This window comes from Coturnix japonica, chromosome 19, assembly GCF_054131305.1.
Source record: "Coturnix japonica strain WE chromosome 19, WE-NBRP24, whole genome shotgun sequence".
NCBI lineage: Eukaryota > Metazoa > Chordata > Aves > Galliformes > Phasianidae > Coturnix > Coturnix japonica.
Genome location: NC_140681.1, coordinates 6,510,767 through 6,532,636, shown reverse-complemented (window position 1 = coordinate 6,532,636; position 21,870 = coordinate 6,510,767). Strand labels below are relative to the sequence as shown.

Here is a 21,870-nt window from a genome sequence, read left to right as displayed (position 1 = left end):
CCAGTGCTATGGGGACAGCAGACACCCTCAAAAGCCCCATCACCTCACTGACATCCCCTCCCCTCTGCAAACCCACAGCCAGATGACCATCAAGGAAGGGCTGGGAGCACTGACAGGCTGTCCCCAACCTCACGTTGTGCTTTTGGGCAGAGCAAACCAGCCAGGCCCTAAGGGAGTGCTCTGCTCACACTATGGCACAGCAATACCCAACATGTGCTAACTGAATTCTGCAAGGAGCTGTTCCAGCTGTAGAGCAAATAGTGTCACAGAACTCCTGGTCTGTAATTGCAGCAACCACAAACAGGGGCACCTCCCTGCATACCTGTTCATTCCAGGGCCAATTTGGATCTGTCCTGCAGTACACAATGCTGGATAAGCCCTGGAGTTTAAATCCTTGCAGAGTTCCAGGGATGAATTACCATTCCATTTGAGAAAGGTTAACAGGAAAAATGCTTAATATTACAGCCATGCAAATTATTTCCTTATCCTCTGAATGTTCTCTGTATGGATGTGGTTGCCCACCTCACCAAGAACCAACAGATCTGGTTTTGGAGCATCCTATTGACCTGTAACATCTTTTGGATAGAAGGACTAAACTTCAACACAGAAAAAAGACTTGAAACATCTTTTTCTCTGCAGATGACATGAATCCCAATCCAATACAGTGTTACAACTGCTAAAAAATCCATGGCAACATGAAAACCTACATAGGAGATCTGCTTAATAACTTAATGACTCTTGAAATGTTTAAAACTATATAGAAGTTAAATGATTAGAATTAGCGAAGTCCAACAGATAAGACTCAGGCAAAAGCACTAACCCAGAAGTGCACAACCAGCCCGTTATTCCAGCCCAACATTAAATGATACATTAATATTTCACATGGCTTCTCTTCAAAGCAATTGATCACAGAGCAGTGCATCTGCCAGTACTTCACAGCGTGTGTGAGCAGCAGCCCAGGCTGAATTCCATCTCAACTCTTCAGAACAAGCAGCTGCCACGAGGAAGGCTTGCTGTCAGTATCCAGGAGACATTTTGACTTTGGAAACCATTTTCTCCCTGCCATACCCTCGGATCCAGCTGGCTGAGGAACAATTGCACCCACTGCCTCCCAGCATGGCAGAGGTCACCAAGCAGACTTTGGACTCCAACACCATGAAGCTATGGTCTCAAATTGTGACAAAGCCTCTCAGCTCCCTATGCTTCCATAGGTGTGCAATGCAAGTCACTCAAGTTCATCCCTGTGCTCACGCTGTGCCCGGACTTCAGGGCAGCTGTATCAGCAATATGAGCCATGGCTCATCTCCAAAACAGCTGCATCTGTCTCTTGTCACAGCATGCCTCAGGTGCCATCCATCAGTGCAACCAGATTTCTTTCCCTATGAAATTAGAGTACAGGATGGAAGAGAAAGGAGCTGGTGCATGTCTGCCCCATGGCCATAGTACAGCTGGAACAGACACCCAGGCTTGAGAAGCGCTCCTGGATCCTTAATTTTAGGCACTATCTTAAGGAAACCCAACCTCCAGTTCCAGCCCTGAGAGCACACAGGGTTGGCAATGCCATTCTGATGATGTCTTAGGAGACATCAGCCAACCTATAGATTGCATGGACTTCAAACTACTGAGCACACCAGCCATGTTTAGCACTGCCCCACCTGTGCCTACAAGTACAGTCTGTGTCCCTCCTCATTGCTCCTGGACCCCAATCCCCTTAACACTGACTGCCCCTGGCAGCAAAGCCTCCTCCTTGCTCCCACACAGAGCTCGCTGGGTTTTGCAAGCATAGCTCCAAGACTGCTCCTGGTACTCTCCACTAAATCCACACACTTCAGCAAGAAGAAAAGTTAAGCAGAACAGCTCCATTAACCCTGCAGACCATCCTCAGTTCTGGGTGAGGCTGTGCAAGACCTCCTAGTAAAAGAGCTTTCAAACACTCTGTTCTGCAAAACTCAGGCCTCAGTTGCAACCTGCACCCAGACCTCACAAGCTGTCTACAAGGCAGGTTCCCACAGTCATCATAAATCCCCAGCACGCTATTTTTAACCCATGTGCACTTGCCACTTGGCAGTTCAGGTCTCTCTGACATGTTGCCACCAGCAGAGCTGATTCTAGCCAAGAGCAAGAAAAAACACCGAGGCAGATCCTCAGAACAACCAAGATTTATGTTCACACTTACAAATAAGAAGGGGTTTCAGGCTCACATCTCTAGAAACACGCACACACAGGGGGCAACCACAACAGTGTTAGCACACTTGTGATGGACAGCAGCCAATAAGGCAGGAGAGCCCTGGGTGGCAGGCAGGCTGCAGGCAGCCCATCACACCCAGCAGAGCAGGGGAGTAACACCCAGAACCACAGGTATCATCCTTGTAAGTAAGCCTACTTCACACCCATAAGTAAGTGTGCATTTGGACATCTACACTTAATTTGTGTAACCTCCTTATAGGCTACTACTCCATAACTGAAAAGTGATCAGAGCTCAGGACGGGCACTTGCATAAGCTAAAACAACAATTAGGCAGATAATAACTGCAGTTTCAAAATCGTTAACTTCCACTGACATTGATGGGGACCCTGGTGGAACAAAGAGAGCAGCAATCAGCCGGCAGGAAGCATGGCAACATTACCATTCCCAGACCAAAAGAGTGATTAACCTACCGTCCTTATGCTATTGAGTGCAGACAGTAATTTCTGTTATTTCAAAGCCCCACTGCAGCTCACCGGTGAACAGAGCTCAGTGTTTGCTCAGAGTATTCTCTTTGTATAAGCAGATGAGGAACAAGCAGGGTGCTACAACAGAGGAGTGCAAATTTCAGTGTCACTCCACATTGGCCTATTTGGAGGGAGGCACATGGTCCTGTTTGCCATGCACACAATGGAGGCTCAAACACACCCTCACTGTGGGATGACCAGCTCTGGAAGTGTTCCAAAGATCAGCACTTTCTCACTCCAGGTTCTTCAGTCCCATCACTGTCCTATGCACACACTGTATCCGCTTTGCAGCTAAGAGATCAGTTCAAACCTCGCTAGTTCCGTGGCAGGCAGAAAAGCTGTAAAAGATTAGAAGAGTCTCATCTACAATCCAGAAGATGGACAGTATGGAACAAAAGGGCCGGTATAGAAAAGGACACATTACAAGTCAAAGCGTTTCTCAAAAGCAGATCCGTTTTCCAAGACAAAAAGTGGGAAATGGCAGCACCCTCATGTACCACCAGCACTGGCCAAACCCAGCTGGCAGCTCCTGCTCCACCACAGCTCTCAGCACCAGCACAACAAGTTTCCTCCCACTCCCCTTCCATCTGACCCACCTGCAGTAACTGCACTGATAAAAGCTCAAAGTTTTCCTTGTCTGTAGATGTGAGTTCTCCTTAGGCTGCTTTCCTTTCCCAGAGGGCTGCCACAGCCATCCATCAACTCCTCTTTTTTTTTTTCCATAGGATGAGTGTTCTCCTAAAGATGCAGTTCTCAGCTTCAGACAAAATGGATGATGTGTCTGTCTGAAATACGATTGTTACTTTGTCAGTGCTCACAGGATCAATTGTATTTCTTTTCTGCTGCTGTCCCTTATGGAGAACACCTTGCCAAATGTAGCATCCATCTCCCTGATGGGGTGATTAAGATATACAAATATATATATATTATGTTTATGGGGGGGGGGGGGGGGGACAGAAATCACTTTGCAACTCGAAGTGGTCAGAATCTCGCTATTTCAGGGCTATGCAGGGGTACGAACAGTACAGAATATTGCCTGGCACGATCTCATTGCTTCTTTTATAGATCTCCCTTTCATGACCAAAAAGAAATTACAGGCTTGAGGTTTTAGCATGAAAAACATCACAGAGCAGCACACACTCAATCCCGCTGTTGGCTCATATGTGTCTGGATGCACATGAAGAAGCAGAAAACACAGGAACAATTCAGCAACATCCCCAATGGACTGAACGTCACCCCAACAGCTTTACTAACACAACTAACTCGAGCAGACAAGAGCCACTAATAAGCTGATGGAGAACGAGCTCTTAATTATAGATTCATTTAATTCAGAGACAAGCGCTTGTGTTGTATTAAGAGCAGCCTATTAGCATTCATGCATGAGCATCCAGTAAGTGTGAATAAATAAATACAGTTCTGTGCAAAACCATTTTTCCAAGCATTGGAACAGAAGGTATTTGCTCCACCATCGCCCTGCACAGAGCAATGAGGTCGGACAGCAGGGCACAGAACATTGTCCAGGGCACTGTGTCAGGTTCTGGTACTCAAGCATGTCTCACCATTCATCATTTCTGAAGCAACAGCGCCAGGACTTCCCAAAGCTCCTGTTACTGCCTCGCATTCAAACCAAACCTGAACTGAAAATAAATAACGAGCAACGTTTTGAGAACAAAATTCAATATATTTCCATTGGGGGATACAATCCTGTGCCCGCTCCATGGCATCCTTGCAAGATGCTGATGACAATCACAAGTTAATCACACAGATGATGAATTTATTCTTACGTCAATTCCTCTAGAAACAACAACGTTAAAGGTGCAGCAGTGCTGATTTGCCCATGTATTCCTGCTGGCATTTGCACATCCTGGAACGAGCTAACAAAGGCGCATGCCGGCATTTTGAGGGATGCAACCATCACGGTCCGTGCTACAACGTGCCTTAGTTACCAACTTTCATCATTTGCTGCTCAGAGGACTCACGTTCAGTCTCTGGCACTGTGTGTACCACAAAAAGCATCACTCATTTAGGAGTGAGCTACTGGGGATGGGTGAAGTGCTCATGCACAGCTCTCCATCCACTCCCTGGCGTGCTCTCACTCCTCATGTAGTTACTGCTCTGCCCTCCACCCCCAGTGCCCTTCCTTTGCTGTTCAGTCCCACTGCTATCCCACTTTGCTCACCCTCTCCTTGAAGCCTGGCTTTATTTTACGGGCACAGCCAACCGTCTCCATGTAGCAGGCAGAAATCATTGCAACCATTCTGAAAGGATTTTGTACTCATTTCATGATCTACTTAACCCAATGTTAAATGGAATGATTCCCCCGCTCCCCCATCCTGACAGCAGCACGGTGTGCTGTGCTAATGACAGCCCAAAACAATCATCCCGGGAGCTGATTGCACATAAATCAGCGGCTGGCTGGACGCAATGTCCAGCAGCAAAACCACCTCCTCCCTTAGCACTGTCCTTTAATGCTTCACACAGGAGGGAGCTCAGCACAAGGAGAGGAACTGAAGCTGCTCATCCGCACATATCTCCATCCACGCACTCGCTCTTCTGAGAGCAAAATAAAATATCCCTCCTTTATTCTCGCACCGGCACGTTCGCAGCACCCGGACCAAGGCACACGATGGGCACCGCTCCGTGTGGACAGCAGGGCCCCATTGACACCCCATGGCCGTGCCTGCTGCCCCACACGCCGGTCCCGCAGGGCGCTGCCCGCGGCCTCGCCTCCCCACACCCGTCTATCAGCGGATCCCCGCAGCCCCCACAGCCCGTACCCGCGTCCTCCTCGTCGAAGCTGTTCATGCAGGGGAAGTAGATGGCCAAGGCCTCGAAGGAGGCGGAGAGGCTGAGGCGGCTCTGCGACCGCTCCATGAAGAGCCCGGAGCCGGGGGCACCTCCGGGGGTTTCACCCGCCGCCGCCGCCGGCGGTTTGGCCAGCTTGGCCGCCCCATTCTTCACTCGGAGCACGGCCCGCGGCGTCTTGGCTGCGGCGGGGGCCTCGGCGAGGCGGCGGGGCGAAGCGAGGCGGTGCGGAGCGGAGCGGAGCGCGGAGCCCGAAGCGGAGCGCGGCCACCTGCTGCCGCCCGGCTCTGAGCCCCGCCCCGCACTGCCCCGCACCCCCCGGCACGGCCCCGCCAATGGCGGCACAAGGGCGGGCCGGGCCGCGCCTCGTCTCACCGCTGCTCTCTGTGCTGTGAGGGTCCGTGTGGGGCTGGTACCACCGGGACCTGCGTGGCGGATGGGGGAGTGTCCTGTCCGGGAAACATAAACATCGCACCTTCAGATCGAGGTGTGGGACGGGCGGTACGCTGTGTGTGAGGGGCCCTGTCCGCTCCTGTCAGAAATAAAGACTCGTATCATGTTCCGTCCCATACCAGAACCATACCAACCTCAGAAGGTTCCCAGCGCCCCATAGAAGCCCGTTCTCAGCCGAGCTGTGGCAGCATTTAAAACCACACTCTGCCTTCCACCCTCTCCCACCCCGTGGCCATAGGCGGCTGTCAGCAGCATTCACCAACATGAGAGCCTTCCTTCTACTGGGCACATCAAACACCAAACAATAAAAATGAAGAACCATAGAATCACTAAGGTTGGAAATGAGCTCTAAGACCATCAAAGTCCAGTCATCCACCGATAATGCCCATAGCCCTCAGTGCCACATCTCCACAGTTATCACCTCCAGTCATGGTGACTCCCCCACCTCACACAACCTCCTTCAGGAGCTGCAGACAGCAATAAGGGCTCCCTTGAGCCTCCTCTTCTCCAGGCTGAACCATCCCAGTTCCCTCAGCTGCTCCCCATAAGGTCCCACAGTGCTCAGACCCCTCACAGCTCCACTGCCCCTCTATGGACACACTCCAGGCCTCGATGTCTGTCTGGCAATGAGGGGCCCACAGGCAGATCAAGGCTTCCTCCCACCTTGCTGCCCAAGGCCCAGCATACAAAGTGAGGTCAGGTCTCCACAACCTGTCCCGACTAAAGTTTTAGGCTTGCTCTGCCAACACAATTTGACAGATCCTGGTGGGAATTTGGGGTGCTGCGGAAACAGAGTGAATTTCAGCTCATACCCTACATGCCTGGATTTCTCTCTTGGCACTCCTCACTAAGAATTGCTGGCACTGGCTCAGAAGCACCAGCTGTCCGGAGGAGCTGAACACTGCTCTGAAGTGGCACAGATATCCTGACATCAGCCCACCCATTTTGGGAAGGAACTCAGCATACCTTATTCACTGCAGCTAAGCTTCAGATAGGGAAGAGATGGAGCCCATTTTTGTCTGTGGCTTGCTCTCCCCATTAAAGACGCTGCCATCTCAAGGCACAAAGGAAGATGTTCCTCACACACTTGTTCAGTTCGCCCCTCATAATCACCAAGAGCCACCCCATGGAATACAGCAGGACAGGCCTGTCAGTGCTCTCACAAAATGCAGATCAGAGCCCAGAGTCATCTTTATGGAAAAGCATGGCTGAAGCTGCTGTAAGCTGGATTCTACAGAACAGCAACCTGAAAGCAAAATGTATCTTCAAGTGCTGGAGCCCCACTATAGAAAACAGAAGAGGATCAGGCAGGACACTCTGGGGTTGGTCATGTTTAGCACTTGCCTCAAACCCACTACAGCTCAAAGGCTGTAATAGAGCTAAAAACCTCACACTTGCAAACATTGCTTTTCTTTTTATTTCCATGCACAGTAAAGCACATAAGAATTATAGCCTGTAATAACAGCTGTACTTTTCTCTCAAACACTTAATAAATAAACCCACAAAGAGTTCCCTGAAAGCCCTACCAGGGCTGCTTTGTGCTGCCAAAGCCAGGCAAGCAGGGCTGTCCCCTGGGCAGGGAAGCCTGGAGGTGACAGCACAGGAACACCTTCAGTGCTCAGGCAGAGCCCCATACCATGGGTAGGAGGTCCTAACAGCACACTGGCTCCAAGGTCAGCTAAGGAAAGCCAGAACCCAGGAATACATCTGAGGCAGGTTCACCTCCAACACAGCACAGGCAGGAACTGAAGGCTGCAGTACTGAGTTCAAATGGAGTGCCTATTGAGGGGCCTAGGTGAGGCTATTCAGGGTAATTAAGGCTCATTAGTAATAAGGCTCATTCCCTAGCTCTGCCATACACAGTTTCTTATTACTGGTGATCCATTTGTAATTAACAAAGGTCGTTAGAGTTTCAGATGCTAAACAGAGTTTGCGAGGCTTATCAATAGCAAGTGCATTTCTTAATCCAAAAACTAATCAGAATTTGCTCTGGAACAGCATTAATTCCTTCATCAAAGGATGGGCAGGCTGTAAAGCAGAAGGAACAGAGTGAACTTATTACAGACAATGATGACTCTGGGTCTGAGTTTTGAAAGGCAAGAACATCAGCGAGGAATGTATTACCATATGCTTAAGAAGAGATTTCAATAGCACCAATCAAGGCATTAGCAGAAGCTATAGGGACAAATCCAAGTGCATTAAAGCTGTTAGACAGCTCCTGTCTACCGGTCCTGGCAGCGCACTCAATCTGAGGAGCAAAGGACATCTGTGAATCAAAATCTGCTTCCAGGTTCCCAGGAGCTACCTACAAGTGCTGAGAGCTGCTTTCCATTTGTTCAAAGAGGAAGCTTTTAAGGAAGGAAGAGCAATTTAGTCTTGCCTTTATGCTGTAGTCATCTGAATGTCTCTTGTTCCCCTGCATTTTGAAAGCAGGGTGATGGCAGAGGGGCTTGTATGTAATGGACAGAGCCCAGCCTGTGTTTTGGATGGCTGATCTCTGCTCCCACAGATGCCAAGTGATTTTCAGTGCTCTTCTCTGTCCTTTGCTTTCTTCACCCATGCATGATCTGAGTGCTCCCAGCATCATCCCTTAGCTTTGGTGTCACCTTCCTCTCCTTTGCCTGCTTTAAGATTATGTTTCTTAAGGTAGAGACTCACCTAACTCATCTACTTGATTACTAGTTGGGCCAAAACATCCTAAACCAAAAACCTCTGCCTTAATGTAAAAGAAAATATGTCAACAGCTGGAATTCAGAGAGGCAGTGAAGTCCAGATGTCAGGAGGAAACAGTTTGTTTAAGGGCAATAAGGATTCAAAGTGAAGCTGGCACCTGTTAGCCTGGAAGTGCCCTTTGCTGGTCAGCATGAACAGAATGATCCTTGGGAGAAACTCAGAAGAGTGAGGATAAGCAGGGAGGGAGATTCCTATGAGGCTGCAAATAAGCTGAGTGTAACTGAGAACAAACAAATGCAAGGATTTATTGCCTCCAGAACAGCCTGTCTGCGGCTGCTCCAGTGGAAGAGGTTCATTGATTGCTTCCCCAGTGAAGCAGGCTCTGATGGATTGAACCATGGAAAGCTCTGATAGATTTTTCCTACTTCCTCTTTCTCTTCCATCTAGTCATGTTGCTTATTTTTCTGTCTTGAGTCTTAGGTGTCTGGGTCAGCTTGGGAAGTTATTTTTATGTATAATGGAGTGAGAGGATTATTAATTATTATTAGTTTTTATTCCTTGTTGTCTTTGTTGAGGGGATATTGAAGACTGATGCCCTGAAGAGCCAGACACTGTACAAACACGTGGTGGAAAACTTTCTCTTCCCCAAGAGCTCACTGCCTACCTTGTCTAGACAAAGAACAGAAGGCTGTATAATTTTTCTTATTCAAGTGCAGGGTATGAAGCATGGGGGTTTTACTTGGTTTGCCCGAGACCACATAAGGAAAAGCTCTTTTGGAGTTGGGAATTGAGTGCAGATTTCCTGCTTTGATCTCAAGCCTACCTTCAAATTTTTGCTAATATAGGCATTCTTATTTCCTAGCCTCAGCAAACTTACATTGTCCATGGGAAATAGTGAATGTTGCCAAAGCGGCCAGACAGGTTTTTACAGCATCCTTTGCTGGCTGGAATCCAGGCAAGCTGAGAGTGCTCTGGTTTCTTAACAGTCCAGCCCCATTCGTGCCCTGTGAGGTATAGCAAGCGCTGCTGTAAGGAACTGGCCATTGTAGCACACTGTGCACAGTGCAGTTCAGTTCTTTAAACCCCAAGCCCCATCGTCAAGCAGATTTGATTTCAGTCTTGCTGTTTTTCCACCCTTCTCTTCTAATATCCTGTTGTCTCAATCATCTCTCTCTGTCTTTAGTTATCAGAAAGAAGCCTGCAATGTACTAAACCACTGTGGAGACAGAGCTGGGAAGGTGAATGATGGGATGCTGAGTCGTCATGTTTCAGTCCTACATTCCCTCTTCTTGCTATTCCCATTTCTTCTCACATTTGTCAGCCAACCTTTTCCCAAGGGTTAAGAAGTTTTGATGCTTCACACCAGACCGTGCACTCTCTTCTTATGGTTGGCATCTACCACTACTACTTCAGTTTCAGCCCATTCAGTGACCTCCACCCACTGGGAGCAGGTCTGCATGAATGGGTTGAGTACGGCTTTGGGGTATCATTCAGTTGATAATCTCTGCTTCACTCTGCATCTCAAATGTTGATTTATTGGCTTTTTTTCCCCCACCTGTTCGTTCAGACAGCAGAAGTGGACAAAGAGGTGTTAAACCAGACTGTCTCTTTTCTGAAGATCCGACTGACTGAAACATGGGCCCAGGCTGATGAAGTGCAGGTAGTAGCAATTTGCAGACAAGTGTCGTCTGTTGCAGTACTCAGCCACAAGCAAAAGGGAAGAGGAAACACCTGCATGGGAAAAATACCATAGGATCAGGTACTTGCTTGTTATTCCCTGCCCTGATTTATAAGCACAGCACCTCTCCAGAAGCTGTGCTACTTCTCAGCTCTCTGCGCTTGGAAATGCTAAGCACAGAAAGTGGAAGCTTGAGTGAAAAAGAAAATGAGAAATCTAAAGCAGAAAGAAAGCCAAAAAATGCTGAACTGGAGGAGGCATCAGGGGAGAAGGACAGGACTGGAGAGTTTAACCAGAGGTTGTGCAGTCATGGGAAAGTTCCAACAGAGCTGCAGAAAAATGGTCTTGAGGCACATCCTATGGCCAAGGAGAAAACCCAAGAGGTTAAGTAGGACTTTCACAGCCCATCTAGCTCCTCTCAAAGGCTTCATAAGAGAGAAGCCCACCTGGAAACCAGATCAGTAATGGTAAGTGCCTGTGTACTGAAGTAGCAGGTTGACTGGACACGAATGAGAGAGGGCTGCAGCTCAGGCAGATGGACATCAGTCCTGTGTGGGTATGGAGACAAAGGAGCTGCCCTTGAAAATCTGAGCCACAGTGTCTTCATTGTACAAACCTTCCTGCAGAGCAGACATTTTGTGGAAGAGATCCTAAGGGTTTAGGAGCAAGGATTGAACAGACTGTGGCTGAATGAAAGCATGGAACTGTGCAAACTGCTTCCTTCCCTCCTTTCATTCATAGCAGCTCATGGCATTGGCTCAGTCACAAGAGGAGGCGATGCTGGGAATGACAGGTGGAATTTAGTGCATTTGAATTTTAATCAGCAATTATTGTAAAACACAATAATGCTTCAACTGGTGGGTAATTTAGCTCCAATTCCAAAAATACAGACTGATCCACTCTAGCTGTAAATTTCCAACCTCTTTCTTCCAAGCAAACTAGCATATAGAAATGTATGAATGATAACCAAGCAAAGTAATGATGGCTGGAGAATTTGGATGAGCTGCAGAGCCAAATCACATAGCAGTAGTATGGCACACATCCCAGGTCACGCTTGGAAAGATTCAGGCTTACTTCTCCAACTGACTATAAGGGCTGTGGCTGCACCCCTGAGTACATACATGGGTACATTTAATGGTAGGACTTGGGTCTCAGAATGTGTGGGTGCGATGTTCCATGCTGCAACACTCCCCAGCTCTGCTCCTTCCATTGGGCATCGTTGGTATGGCTGAAGCCTTTGGCTTTGGGACTACTGTGCACACATTCCCAGCCTGGTTTGGGAAATATCTTTTTAAATGAGACTGCTGAGTCTGTAATGAGAAGAGGACAGAAATAATCCTGTGTGTGACTTCCCACAGATGGGCTTTAGTACTTGTAAAAGTTGTAGCAAATGGATTTGCTCCGGGCTTGAATAGACATTGACAGATTTATAGAATGAGTGGTGATGAAACAACACAGCTACAGCAAAGCTGTGTCTAGGAAAGAGAAGTTGCTGCACTCACTGGAGGACACTTATCTCCAAGGGTGGTGCTGGCTGGTTCAGGTGCCTGCACTGAAGCTGCTCTCATGTCCTGCAGGATGGAGCGGCTGGACTACAGGGAGAAGCAAAAATGCTTTTTCTTCCCCCCAGGAGCCAGGAGCAGCTTGGCACAGTGAGGTGGTAATTTTCTGGTGCTGCCTGCAAAGCTGCTTTTACCCTTTTTCCTCCTTGCTTTTTCCCTTCCTCCTTCCCCCAGGCTGTTAGAACCGTGTTCCAAAAACGCTAACAAGGACTCACACGTCGGTAGGTACCAACAGGGCTAAATTTGTTGTACATTATGCACATTTTTCACACTGCAGCATTTTTGCTGAAGTCAATAGGAATAGTGTTACATAAGAAGCCCCCAGCAGATTGCTTGTACAAGACTATGAGATAAATAATTTGAAGCTGTGACTCCAGCTGTGTAACTACAAACTGAAGTCCAGCCCAGCCAAGTGACAAGACGCGTTTTGCCATCATACCCTCCAACACTGCATCACCTTGAAGATGAACAGAGGCCTCAGGTATGTGCTGGAGTCTTCACTGGTAAGCCAACATTTGGCTTCTCAGCAACCTTTTGCCTTCTGATGCAACCTGTCCTAAAGCCAACAGGTCATGTGCTAGAGCTCACATGTCAGGTATGTCATCACCAGATTGGTTTTCCCAGTGGTGCGACTCCTCTGTAAGGCCATAGGAACTCATAGGAGGGGATTTAAGGGACTGGGAAGATTGTCTGCCTCCTGACAGTTCCATTTTAAACGGCAAAATGTAAATGCACCGCAAGCATATCCTGGGAATTAATTTGTACATGGACTGCTTTAGTAGTTTCAGAGCTATTGTATTTGTTATCATCTGTATACGAAGATACATTGGCTCCTGGTAACACCAGTGAAGAAACAGATAATATTTGCAGGTTTTTACTCAGACGACGTTCTGCACTCGAATTTATCACTTTGCTTCTTATCTCACCAGTTTTATTTTTACTCCCCTCTTCACATTTAATTTCAGCACTTTTTTAATGTTCGCAAGCTCATCCAATCATTCACCTTTGTCAGTCTCTCGCAGGGCATCACTGCCAACAGTATTAATTCAATTCCTTCTGGGTTCCACTCTTTTGCTGCAGAGTTTTGCTTCAGGTTCATCCTCATTGCTTCCCATCCTCAAAACACGAGGCCCACTCACTCGGATGTTCACTGTAAGCTCGGTACCAGCAGTTTCCCATATTTGTTAATTTTTCTGCCAAAGACTCCCTCACTTTCAAGTTCAGTTATTAAGAAGTTTCTCATTACTGTCTGAAAACCTGCCTTTCTTTTTTCTGCCTCCATCCTTAACAGCGCAGGATGGATGCTCTCCATTTCAGGAGATAGAGCAGTGCTGTGTTCCATTCCCTTCTCTCCGGTGGAAAACATCTTCAGTTTCCTTTTGACAAAATGGAGTTGCAGCAGTGATTCAGAACCGCTGAAAAACTGTTTTAATAAAATAGCGCCCTTGTCAGATGAGAGAAAATATGGTTTCAAAGCGTCTTAGAGGTCAATAAATCTGCTGCTGGCTGTCTGCACAGATAACTACCTTGTCGGACAAGGCCCAAGAATTGCTAGCAGTTTGTTTCAGTTAAAATGGTGAAGAAGGGAGAAATAAGGGAAGGAGGAATTTGACAGTCAGTCAGTATCAGCCTATAAGGTGCCAGCTCTTCTTTGGATCCACTGGGATCCGGATAGGCCACGTAATACAGTAAGATCAACGTGAGCTCCGATGGCTCACATCCATTTCCATTCTTTTCTGAAGGAAGTGTCTAATTAAACACACGTGGGTTCATGTTCATCAGTGTCAGCTCCGCTCTCCAGCAGGGAGCTGTGCTGCAGGACCTGCACACCTGAGCACATGGGGACACTCAGAGCAGCCAACCACAGCAAAGCACAGAAACTGGACCCGTCCCCAACAGACTTTCATTTCATTTACTTTCTGCTTGATTTAGCTGTTTTCTGAAACAATTTCAGCAGTGAAATCCTTTTCAGAATGGAGCAGGAAGATTTTCCTTCTGAAAATGCTGAAAGATGATGTTTTCGTGCTGCCAGGCTTTCTTGTTGGGTTGCTTTCAAAACAAAATTCCAATGAAACACAGTCAGTTTTGTGAAGTACTTTGATTGTGGTGGGTCTGCTTAAATATTTTTCTGCCTTTCTCTAATTCTCTATGTGGGAGAAGCAGGGGGAAGGCAGAGCAGGTGTCACACAGTGTGTTGGAGGACCAGAGACCTGACACCCACGTTCACAAGGCAGGGAATGTGGGGCAGATGCATCTGCAGTGCAGGGAAGAGCACGGCAGCGATGGGGAGAGCCGTAGGAGCTGCCTCCAGGAACCTGCTCCATCCCCTGCACTGCAACTCTGGCACCCACCTGTGCCTTTCCAATGACCTCCATCAATGCCCACAGCCCAGTGAGCCGCCTGCAAGAGCAGGTGTGCCTCCTCAGATTGTGTCTGCTCAGATTTAAGGCTTTTTAGGGTCATAACAGCCTTATGCGTGGTTATTTTGAACAGTGTCCTGAGCAGCGCAGCCCCATGCCAGGCTGTAGGCTCAGTGCTCTGCATAAAGCAGGAGCTGAGCTCTCAGGACCCCTATGTTTGTGCTAAGAGAGGCAGAAGCAGGAGAATTTTAATGCAGATTTCAGCATCCTGCAGACACAAAAAGAAATCCAGGCTTTGCAAAGTCAAACAGAAGCGGATTCATCCTCCTGGGAGCTACAAAATAGGTTAAGATGCCAAAAATAACCTGCTGCTAGTTATAGATGCTCCGACTCTGTTACCAAGACACGAAAACTTGAGCAGGGTTCGACACAACACACTTGTTCCTCTCTGGTGTCATTGTGACCTTCTGCAGCTTCCCCAGCCCAGATGCAACTGAGTTACAGAATCTGTCACTTGTAGTTTGTGCTTGTGCTCTGAGCAGGTCTCACACTGTAGAGAAGTGTCTGGGGGGCTCAGCACCCCCAGGAGAGCTGTGGCACAGGGATTTTTTCTGAAGAAAAATTATAGAAATTATATATTATATTATAGAAATTATATATTATATGTATATATTATATATATTATAAAATATATATTATATATATAGAAAAATAATATAGAAATTATCTAAACCACAAACAACGCTGATCCATCCCTGCTGTAGGGACCACTGTGCTGGGGAAAGGGAATACAGTGGAGCAGTGACAGAGATGGGCTCACCCTGTGTGCTCTGAGGTTGGGGTGCTGGAGTGAGGTGGGGTGCACTACAGGTGCCCTCACCCCGTGCCCATCCCTTGCAGCACCACCTGTGCCCAAAGCATCATTCTGTGCTAACTGGCCACGTCTGTGCCCTGGTGGAGCTCCTGCCATGAGCACAGGGCTGGGAATCACTGGGAAGACCGGCCCTGTTCCCATCTCCTGCCCAGGGCAGGCAGCAAAGAGGGCCACTGGAACAAAGAGAGATAAACAAAGGATAATCTGTCAGGCAACGATTCATCATTTAAAGCCAAAGCAAAGAAATAATTTCCCAGCTAGCACAGCACCAACCAGATGGGCTGAACCACTCCATCAGCAGGCAGGTGTCCCAGGGCCCAGAAACCATCCAGGCATGGCTGCAAGGCAGCTATCCCCGGTAGTTCTGGTATTTCCCAGCACAGATAACCAAACCTTGTGCTGCTCCCACTGCTTTAATTGATTTATTTATTTGCACGAAGAACCAGCGGCGTCTCCTGCAGGATGGCTGCAGTGGTACAGCCGCTGCCTGAGGAGCAGATGCTTCGCTAGGAAATCATTTCCATTTGCAAGATCGCACATCAAGAAAGCAAACCTGCACCGTTCAGAAGGGTCTGAAGGAGGGAGAAGGCAGAGAAGGACCAGAGGGAGCTCAGAGCTATGGGGGGGAGGAGATGGCACTGGGCAGGTGGCCCTGTCCACGTCAGGATGTCACAGGGCACAGCCCTTGCACGGCTGCCCAGAGCTGTCACCCCGCAGTCCCCCAGGCCAAGTTTGGCAGTATGACAAGCTGCTGTCAGTCACTCAGAAGCCTTTCAGCAAACAGAGGCGGTGACAGTTCGCAATGCAGAGCTTTTCTCCTCCATCCTGAGCTGCGCTGGATCCCAGGATGTGTAAAATCTGCTGGAACATGTCAGTAAATCCCCACACTACAGGAGGTCACCTTCCCTAATCTACGATGTCCAGTTGCATAACTGAGATCCTGAGCAAATAGCTTACATTTAATCTGTGCTTCCTTCCCTCTCAAGCGTGGCGAATCAATTCCTGGGTAAGCAAAGCTTCGACGCGGGGCTGGAACACACAGTGGTCACAGCAACCTCCAAAAGAGCTGAAAAACCAAGAGAAATGGACAAGGGAAGGTTTTCCTGCCCGCACATGCGCTCTGCATGTCCATCCATTGGGCAGGAGATGCTGTGCTTAGCATGCAGGGCAGGGAAATGGCACCACAGCCTTCAGTGATGTGTCCTGGGGGAAACAGGAGTGGAGGGAGAACAAGAGCAATGGGGCTGCACATCCTCCTCCCTGCAGGGCTGCAATGGGGCAGCCATGGGGCTGGGGCTGCTCCCACCCATAAAGCATCTTCTGCAAAGGAATTTAAAGCGTTAGTCCCAAATCTCCTAATTTACCCTGACTTTTTCTCTTTAATAGTATTCATGGTGGAAGCCATCTGGACTGGGTAATTTATTAGCTTAGAATAATTCAACTGCTTTGCTAATCTCATCCCATTTCCCAGGGTTCCCTCCAGGTGCTCGGTGGTACAGCAGGATGGGAGTGCTGTGCTGAGGCTGCCCTGCACCCACAGTCCTGCCAGGGCCAGCATCAGCCCCACTCCACCCACAAGGTGAGGGGGAAACAACTAAAATGGAGCTGTATGTGAAGATATATATTTGTAGATCTGCATCTGTATACACCCATATGCACTCAGCACTCCAGCAAAGGCTGAATGGTTAGGACCATGTTCATGTTCCTTAGCACTGCCAGCTCTCTTGGTGGGAAGCAGGAGGGTGTCCCATGCAATGGGTTTTCCACGCTGTGTGTCCCTGCCACTCTGTAAATGCCACCATGGCTGTGGCAATGATGCAGGGGCGCAACCTTCCCCATCCCCTGGCAGGACAGAGCTTGGCAGTCCCGGTTGGATTGGCCACACCCCAGCAGGGCTTCTGCTGTAACAGGGACTGAGCATCGAAGCTGCTCTCCAGCAGCCACCCGCTGCCCTGAACACTGGCCTTGTTGCAAAGTCATAATTGAGCCCTTATTAGCCTAAATGATTAAACTGCCCTCTGTTGAGAGAAATCAATTTGCCAGCAAATTTCCTTCTGCTCAGCTCGCAGCACCAAGCACTCTCAAGCTGTGCTCTGCTCCTATGAATATGTGGGGATGGCTCCAATTGACATTGTCTTTGGCCATGGGGACCCCCAGCCCGAGGGAGGGTGGGGGGGAACACTGCATTGCCCCTGCTGCCATCACCGCCCCCTCCTCTCCTTTCCTCTGCAGGAGAAACAGCAGGAACCACAGCAATGAGATCATCTGCTCCAAAATTACTCACACTGAATTAATCACCCAGCAGCACCGGGGGAGCAGCCTGGGGACCTTGGGGATGAGCAGGGAACTTGGGGAGTCCAGCACAGGGGCTCGCTTTGCCTCATCTGTGCCTGAGCTGGGGCTCCCACCAGGCTTCAGGATGGCTCTCCCTGATGGGTGGGCACAGGGAGGTGTCCCAGCACTGAGTCCCTTCAGCGCTGGCATCGCAGCACTGAGCTGCTGTGCTCTGGAATGAAGCTGGCTGCAGCCTCACCAGCAGCAGGTCTGGCCGCTGCCTTCACACCAAGCCAGCTCTGCACACAGCTGTGATTAAGTTATGGCTCGTACAGGAGTAGGGCTGCCAGAAGACATCAAATTACTTCCCTCTGCCATCATCAATCAGATGTGCTCATCCTTACTTCTGCAAGAAGCAACCTGCCCTGGTCCAGCTGACCATGTCCCTGCCCACTGCCCTGCACTGCTGCCCAGAGCTGTGGGTGACCCATCTCTGAGGGTGCCTGAGGCCATGGATGGGCCCTGGGCAGCCTGAGCTGGGTGCCAGCTAAGAGCAATGGGAAGCTGGGTGGGCTCTAAGGCCTCTTCCAACCCAGCCATCCTGGCTGTAATCCCCCGGGGCTTCTTGTTGCTTCTAGGGATGCTGGGAAAATTAGATATTTTTGCCTCTTTTCGGTGCCTTCCAGAAAATCCATGCTTTAATGAAATGTTTGTATTTCAGCTTTAAGTAATCAGCAGCTCAGATAGGATACAAATTCTTTCTTTTTTTTTCTGCTTCTATTTTGCCCATTTCAGAGAATCTGCAATATTTTTCTGGATTTACGTCCATCATAAAGCCAGGATCCTGTCCCAAAGCAGCCATACTGAGGTACGGCTGAAAATATAAAGACTTAATAAAAACTTATGCAGTAATTTGGCTCTTAATCCCAAACACAATCTCTCCCTGCAAATAACGGCAGCCTCTGCAAGATTAAATTCTCCCTGCATATTGTTTGTAGGCCTGATACCTTCTATCAAGCTTAGAAGGGTTTTAGGTTCTTAAGTCATGGCTCTGTAATTGCACATCTGATTCAGCTTGTGATGCACAGAGCTCCCGAGGAAGCTTTTGTAAAGATTTCTCCATGTCTGACAATGGTGTGTGACACTGAGATGCATTTTGTACATCATGCAGTGCAGGGAAAGTGCAAGGCCAGTGATTTCTTAAAGCAAAATGCCTGCTGCCCTGTAGCTTGCTGCAGAAACGCCTTGCAAACTGTGCTGGTTGTCCATGTCGTGCTCACTCAGCAAAACGTCCTGGCCAGGTTATATTTAACCTCAGCTTGAGCATCACTGTCGTAACCTCCCATGCAATCTGCCTGGGCAGTGTCATAATTAATACTGCCCTTGCTCAGGCTATGAGAGGAACATGCGATGGCTCAGCTAGCTATAAACCACAGCAGAGATTCCATCTGGTCCAGCGTCTATTTATACTTCCCCAGCCCCAATTAACTTTGAAAGTTGGGGCTGGTGGTTAAGTAGAAAAATGGTTCTTGAAAAGCAAGATGGGGTGTGCAGCAAGAGGAGAGATCCTGGGGGCACAAAGAAGCTCCAGGCTGAGGCTGGTGCCTGGGTTCCAGCACATGCACCACAGGGAGCTGCTGTGGCCGTGTTAACTGATTGCTGCAGGGAGTGCAGAGCTCATCCTTGAGTAGGAAGGAGTTAATTTTGCCACGAGGCTCAAGCTGACACTGCAGCACCTGGAGCAGAGTCCTGGGACTCAGTGCTTTCTGCTTTGTGGCGTGCATGAAGCAACGTTTCCAGTGTTTCCAGCCTCACCAGCTGAACTGGAACCACACCAACAGTGGGAAAACTGTGCTCCAAGAGCAGGGTCAGGCTGGGCCTGCTAGTTCTCCTTTGTTCCCAAGGGGCTCTCTATGCCTGGTGCCTGCAGGCTGTGCCGGCTCACACATCCCTGCCTGGGACTGCACAGAGAGTAGTCAGCCCCAGAGCTGAGCTCAGGGTGGGCACAGTGAGTGTTTGCAGCAGCACAGAGCCTGAGAAAGGGCCTGTCTGGGCCACCGCCATCGCTGTGCTGTGCCCAACCAGCACTGCCTGCTCTCTGTGCCCAGGAATGTCTTATTGCCGTGCTTATGGAAGAAGGACAGCATGAGCAATGCACAGCTAGCAGCAGGTCTGGCCAATGATGATGATGGTGGGGATGGTGGCATCGCAGCTTCTGATCTTTTCCTTGTTTAGATACACAGGCATAGAATACCACAGAGAAATGAGCACCAAAGGAACACGCTGGGAGGGATCATAACTGCCCTTTGAAGAGAGGAGTACAGGCTCAGAACTGTCAGAGATGCAAACGATGGCATCTGACTGAGTCCATTTCCCAAGGGGGCAGGATGTGGTGCTGTGGCTGTAGTGTGGCTGTATTCTGGTTTGACACAGCTAATATGGATATGGAAGTCCTTGCCTAGATCCACCTGTAAAGGCTCCTTGCTGATCTCTCACCACCATCACTGCAGTCTTTAAGACTACAGGACCCAGAGCAGTGTGTCGATGTGCTCAGGAGCTCCTCTCATTTCCCAGCTCTATCAGTCTGCTCAAACATCTCTCTCTGCTGGGCTGCTTTGCAGCAGCTGCTGGGCAGCAGGTCTGGGAGCAGCGCTGGGACGCAGCGGCTGCTGTCACCCACAGTCCCAGGGCTCTTTGATTTGCTGTGCTTCCCATAAAGAGTCTGGCAGGAAATTGTTTTAAAACAAAATGACACATCCTGTCTCATTCTCTGGGGTTACAGTCACAGATCCTTTGATACATTTATGTTTGTGAACTGTTTGTTTGCATGCTTTGTTATCCCTCCACATCTCAGACTCATCCATCTTTGAGAGCAAACCCCTGCTATCTTCATTCCACCATTTCTTTGTCCCAGTCACTTCTTTATTAAGAGCATTTTGTCTTCCAAGGCAGCTGGCATTAAAATGGATAATTAGATTATGTTCTGGCACTCCAAAGGTAAATGCATTAACACTTTCCCATATACTCTGCTGGCCTCTGGCTGCTCTGTGAGCATTCAATAAATGAATCCAGCCTGAAATAAAGATGTTTTGCAGAACCAGGCAGATCTTTAGTATGAACAGGGAAGTCTCAGCTGGGATTTTCAAGGCAGCCTCACGCTGTTATGGGCTTTGTGCCTAACAGCACATTGAACCCTGGCTGTCCTGCGTCTCTCTGTTTGACTTTCTGTCCATACAAACCTGAGGAAGACAGCCCATTTTCTGTGATTCTTGGGAGCAGGATCCTGCTGAGGGAACTCGGGTGGCCCACAAGCAGCACTGGAATTTCCAGCAACACATGGAATTTGGTCACTGACATTTCCTGCAGATCGGTGTGCTGAAATGCCCTTTGTTTGCCCTTGGGAGTGGAGGCACCTTCATGATATCGGAGCAGCTCTTTCCTATGGGAATAGCAGGTGGCAGGAAGAAAACCAGACTTTTATTTTCAGAGAAAAAGACATAAAAAAATCCAAGGAAAGCAGAGTGAGGAGTGAGGCTGGGATGGTTTGCAGCTTAAACCTGCAGAACTGTTCTACCTTTGCAATGAAGGAGGTGAGAGGAGGCATTGCCCCATGTCCTCTGCCCCCATTGGTTTAATCAGCGCACCTCAAATGCAGGAGCCTGCTGAAAGAACTGGCATATAAACATGAATTAGAAGGAAATCTTATCCAGGTTGCTGGGGAAAGCTCTAGGAAGCCCATCCCAGAGCTGCATACTGAACTGCTTGGGAGGAAAGCAATTATGAGCACTGAGTGCATGAAATAAGCCTCAGCACCAGTGTCGGACAAACCTGCCCTTCCAGCTTTCCATGCTGTTACTGATTAATTCTTTTATCAGCCCTGTGCCATCCTCAGAGTTATCCCCCAGCTCTGACCATCAGTGGCCACTTCCTTGGAAGCCCCCATGGACTGTTAAGCTGCTGACGGCCCAATGGATGGTGTCTATTAAGAGAGACACCTTGAACGACAAGCCAGAGGTTTGAAACGTGCTGCTTCAGAGCTCTCAGTGTGAGTTCTCTGAGAAAAACAAAGATTTCAGGGTCATTTACATGGGGAGGAGGAGGAACAGCCACCTTCTCTTTTGTGGTTGATTCGCTGCATGCCCCAACCTGAGATCTTGGGTAGAAATGTGAAGAGGGAAATTGCGGTCCTATTTAAGAGTAGATAAAGCTCTGCTATTTGCTGTGAACTCTTTTATTTGACAGTCAGGTTCTGCACAGGATGAAGGCTGAATATTCCATGTTCTATTCATGAAGAACTTCTGAGCTCTGGGCAGCTTCTGTACTTCTTCAGTCTTTGGGTTTTTAGGCCTTCAACGTGACAACAGCCAAAGCCCAGATGCTGGCGTTCCTTTCCATCCCTCTTCTACCCTTGGAAACTGGATTTCCTAAAGCTGGCATCTTGGAAGGGCTTGCTTTTTGGTCCTTGAATTCTTTTAGGCAT

The 21,870-nt window shown here is 48.7% G+C and overlaps 1 protein-coding gene across 2 annotated transcripts in view; it reads right to left on the bottom strand.

The window, feature by feature from the left end:
* Positions 1–5,811, bottom strand: part of RIMS4 (regulating synaptic membrane exocytosis 4) — a 49,096-nt gene extending 43,285 nt beyond the window's left edge. For both annotated transcript variants that reach the window (XR_014935952.1, XM_015881677.3), the window contains exon 1: positions 5,489–5,811. Coding sequence is in view for 1 of the 2 variants with exons in the window: in XM_015881677.3 (XP_015737163.1) it covers positions 5,489–5,585 (97 nt within the window). In the remaining variant the exon portion in view is untranslated. The remainder of the gene's footprint in view (positions 1–5,488) is intronic.
* Positions 5,812–21,870: the final 16,059 nt, after the last annotated feature.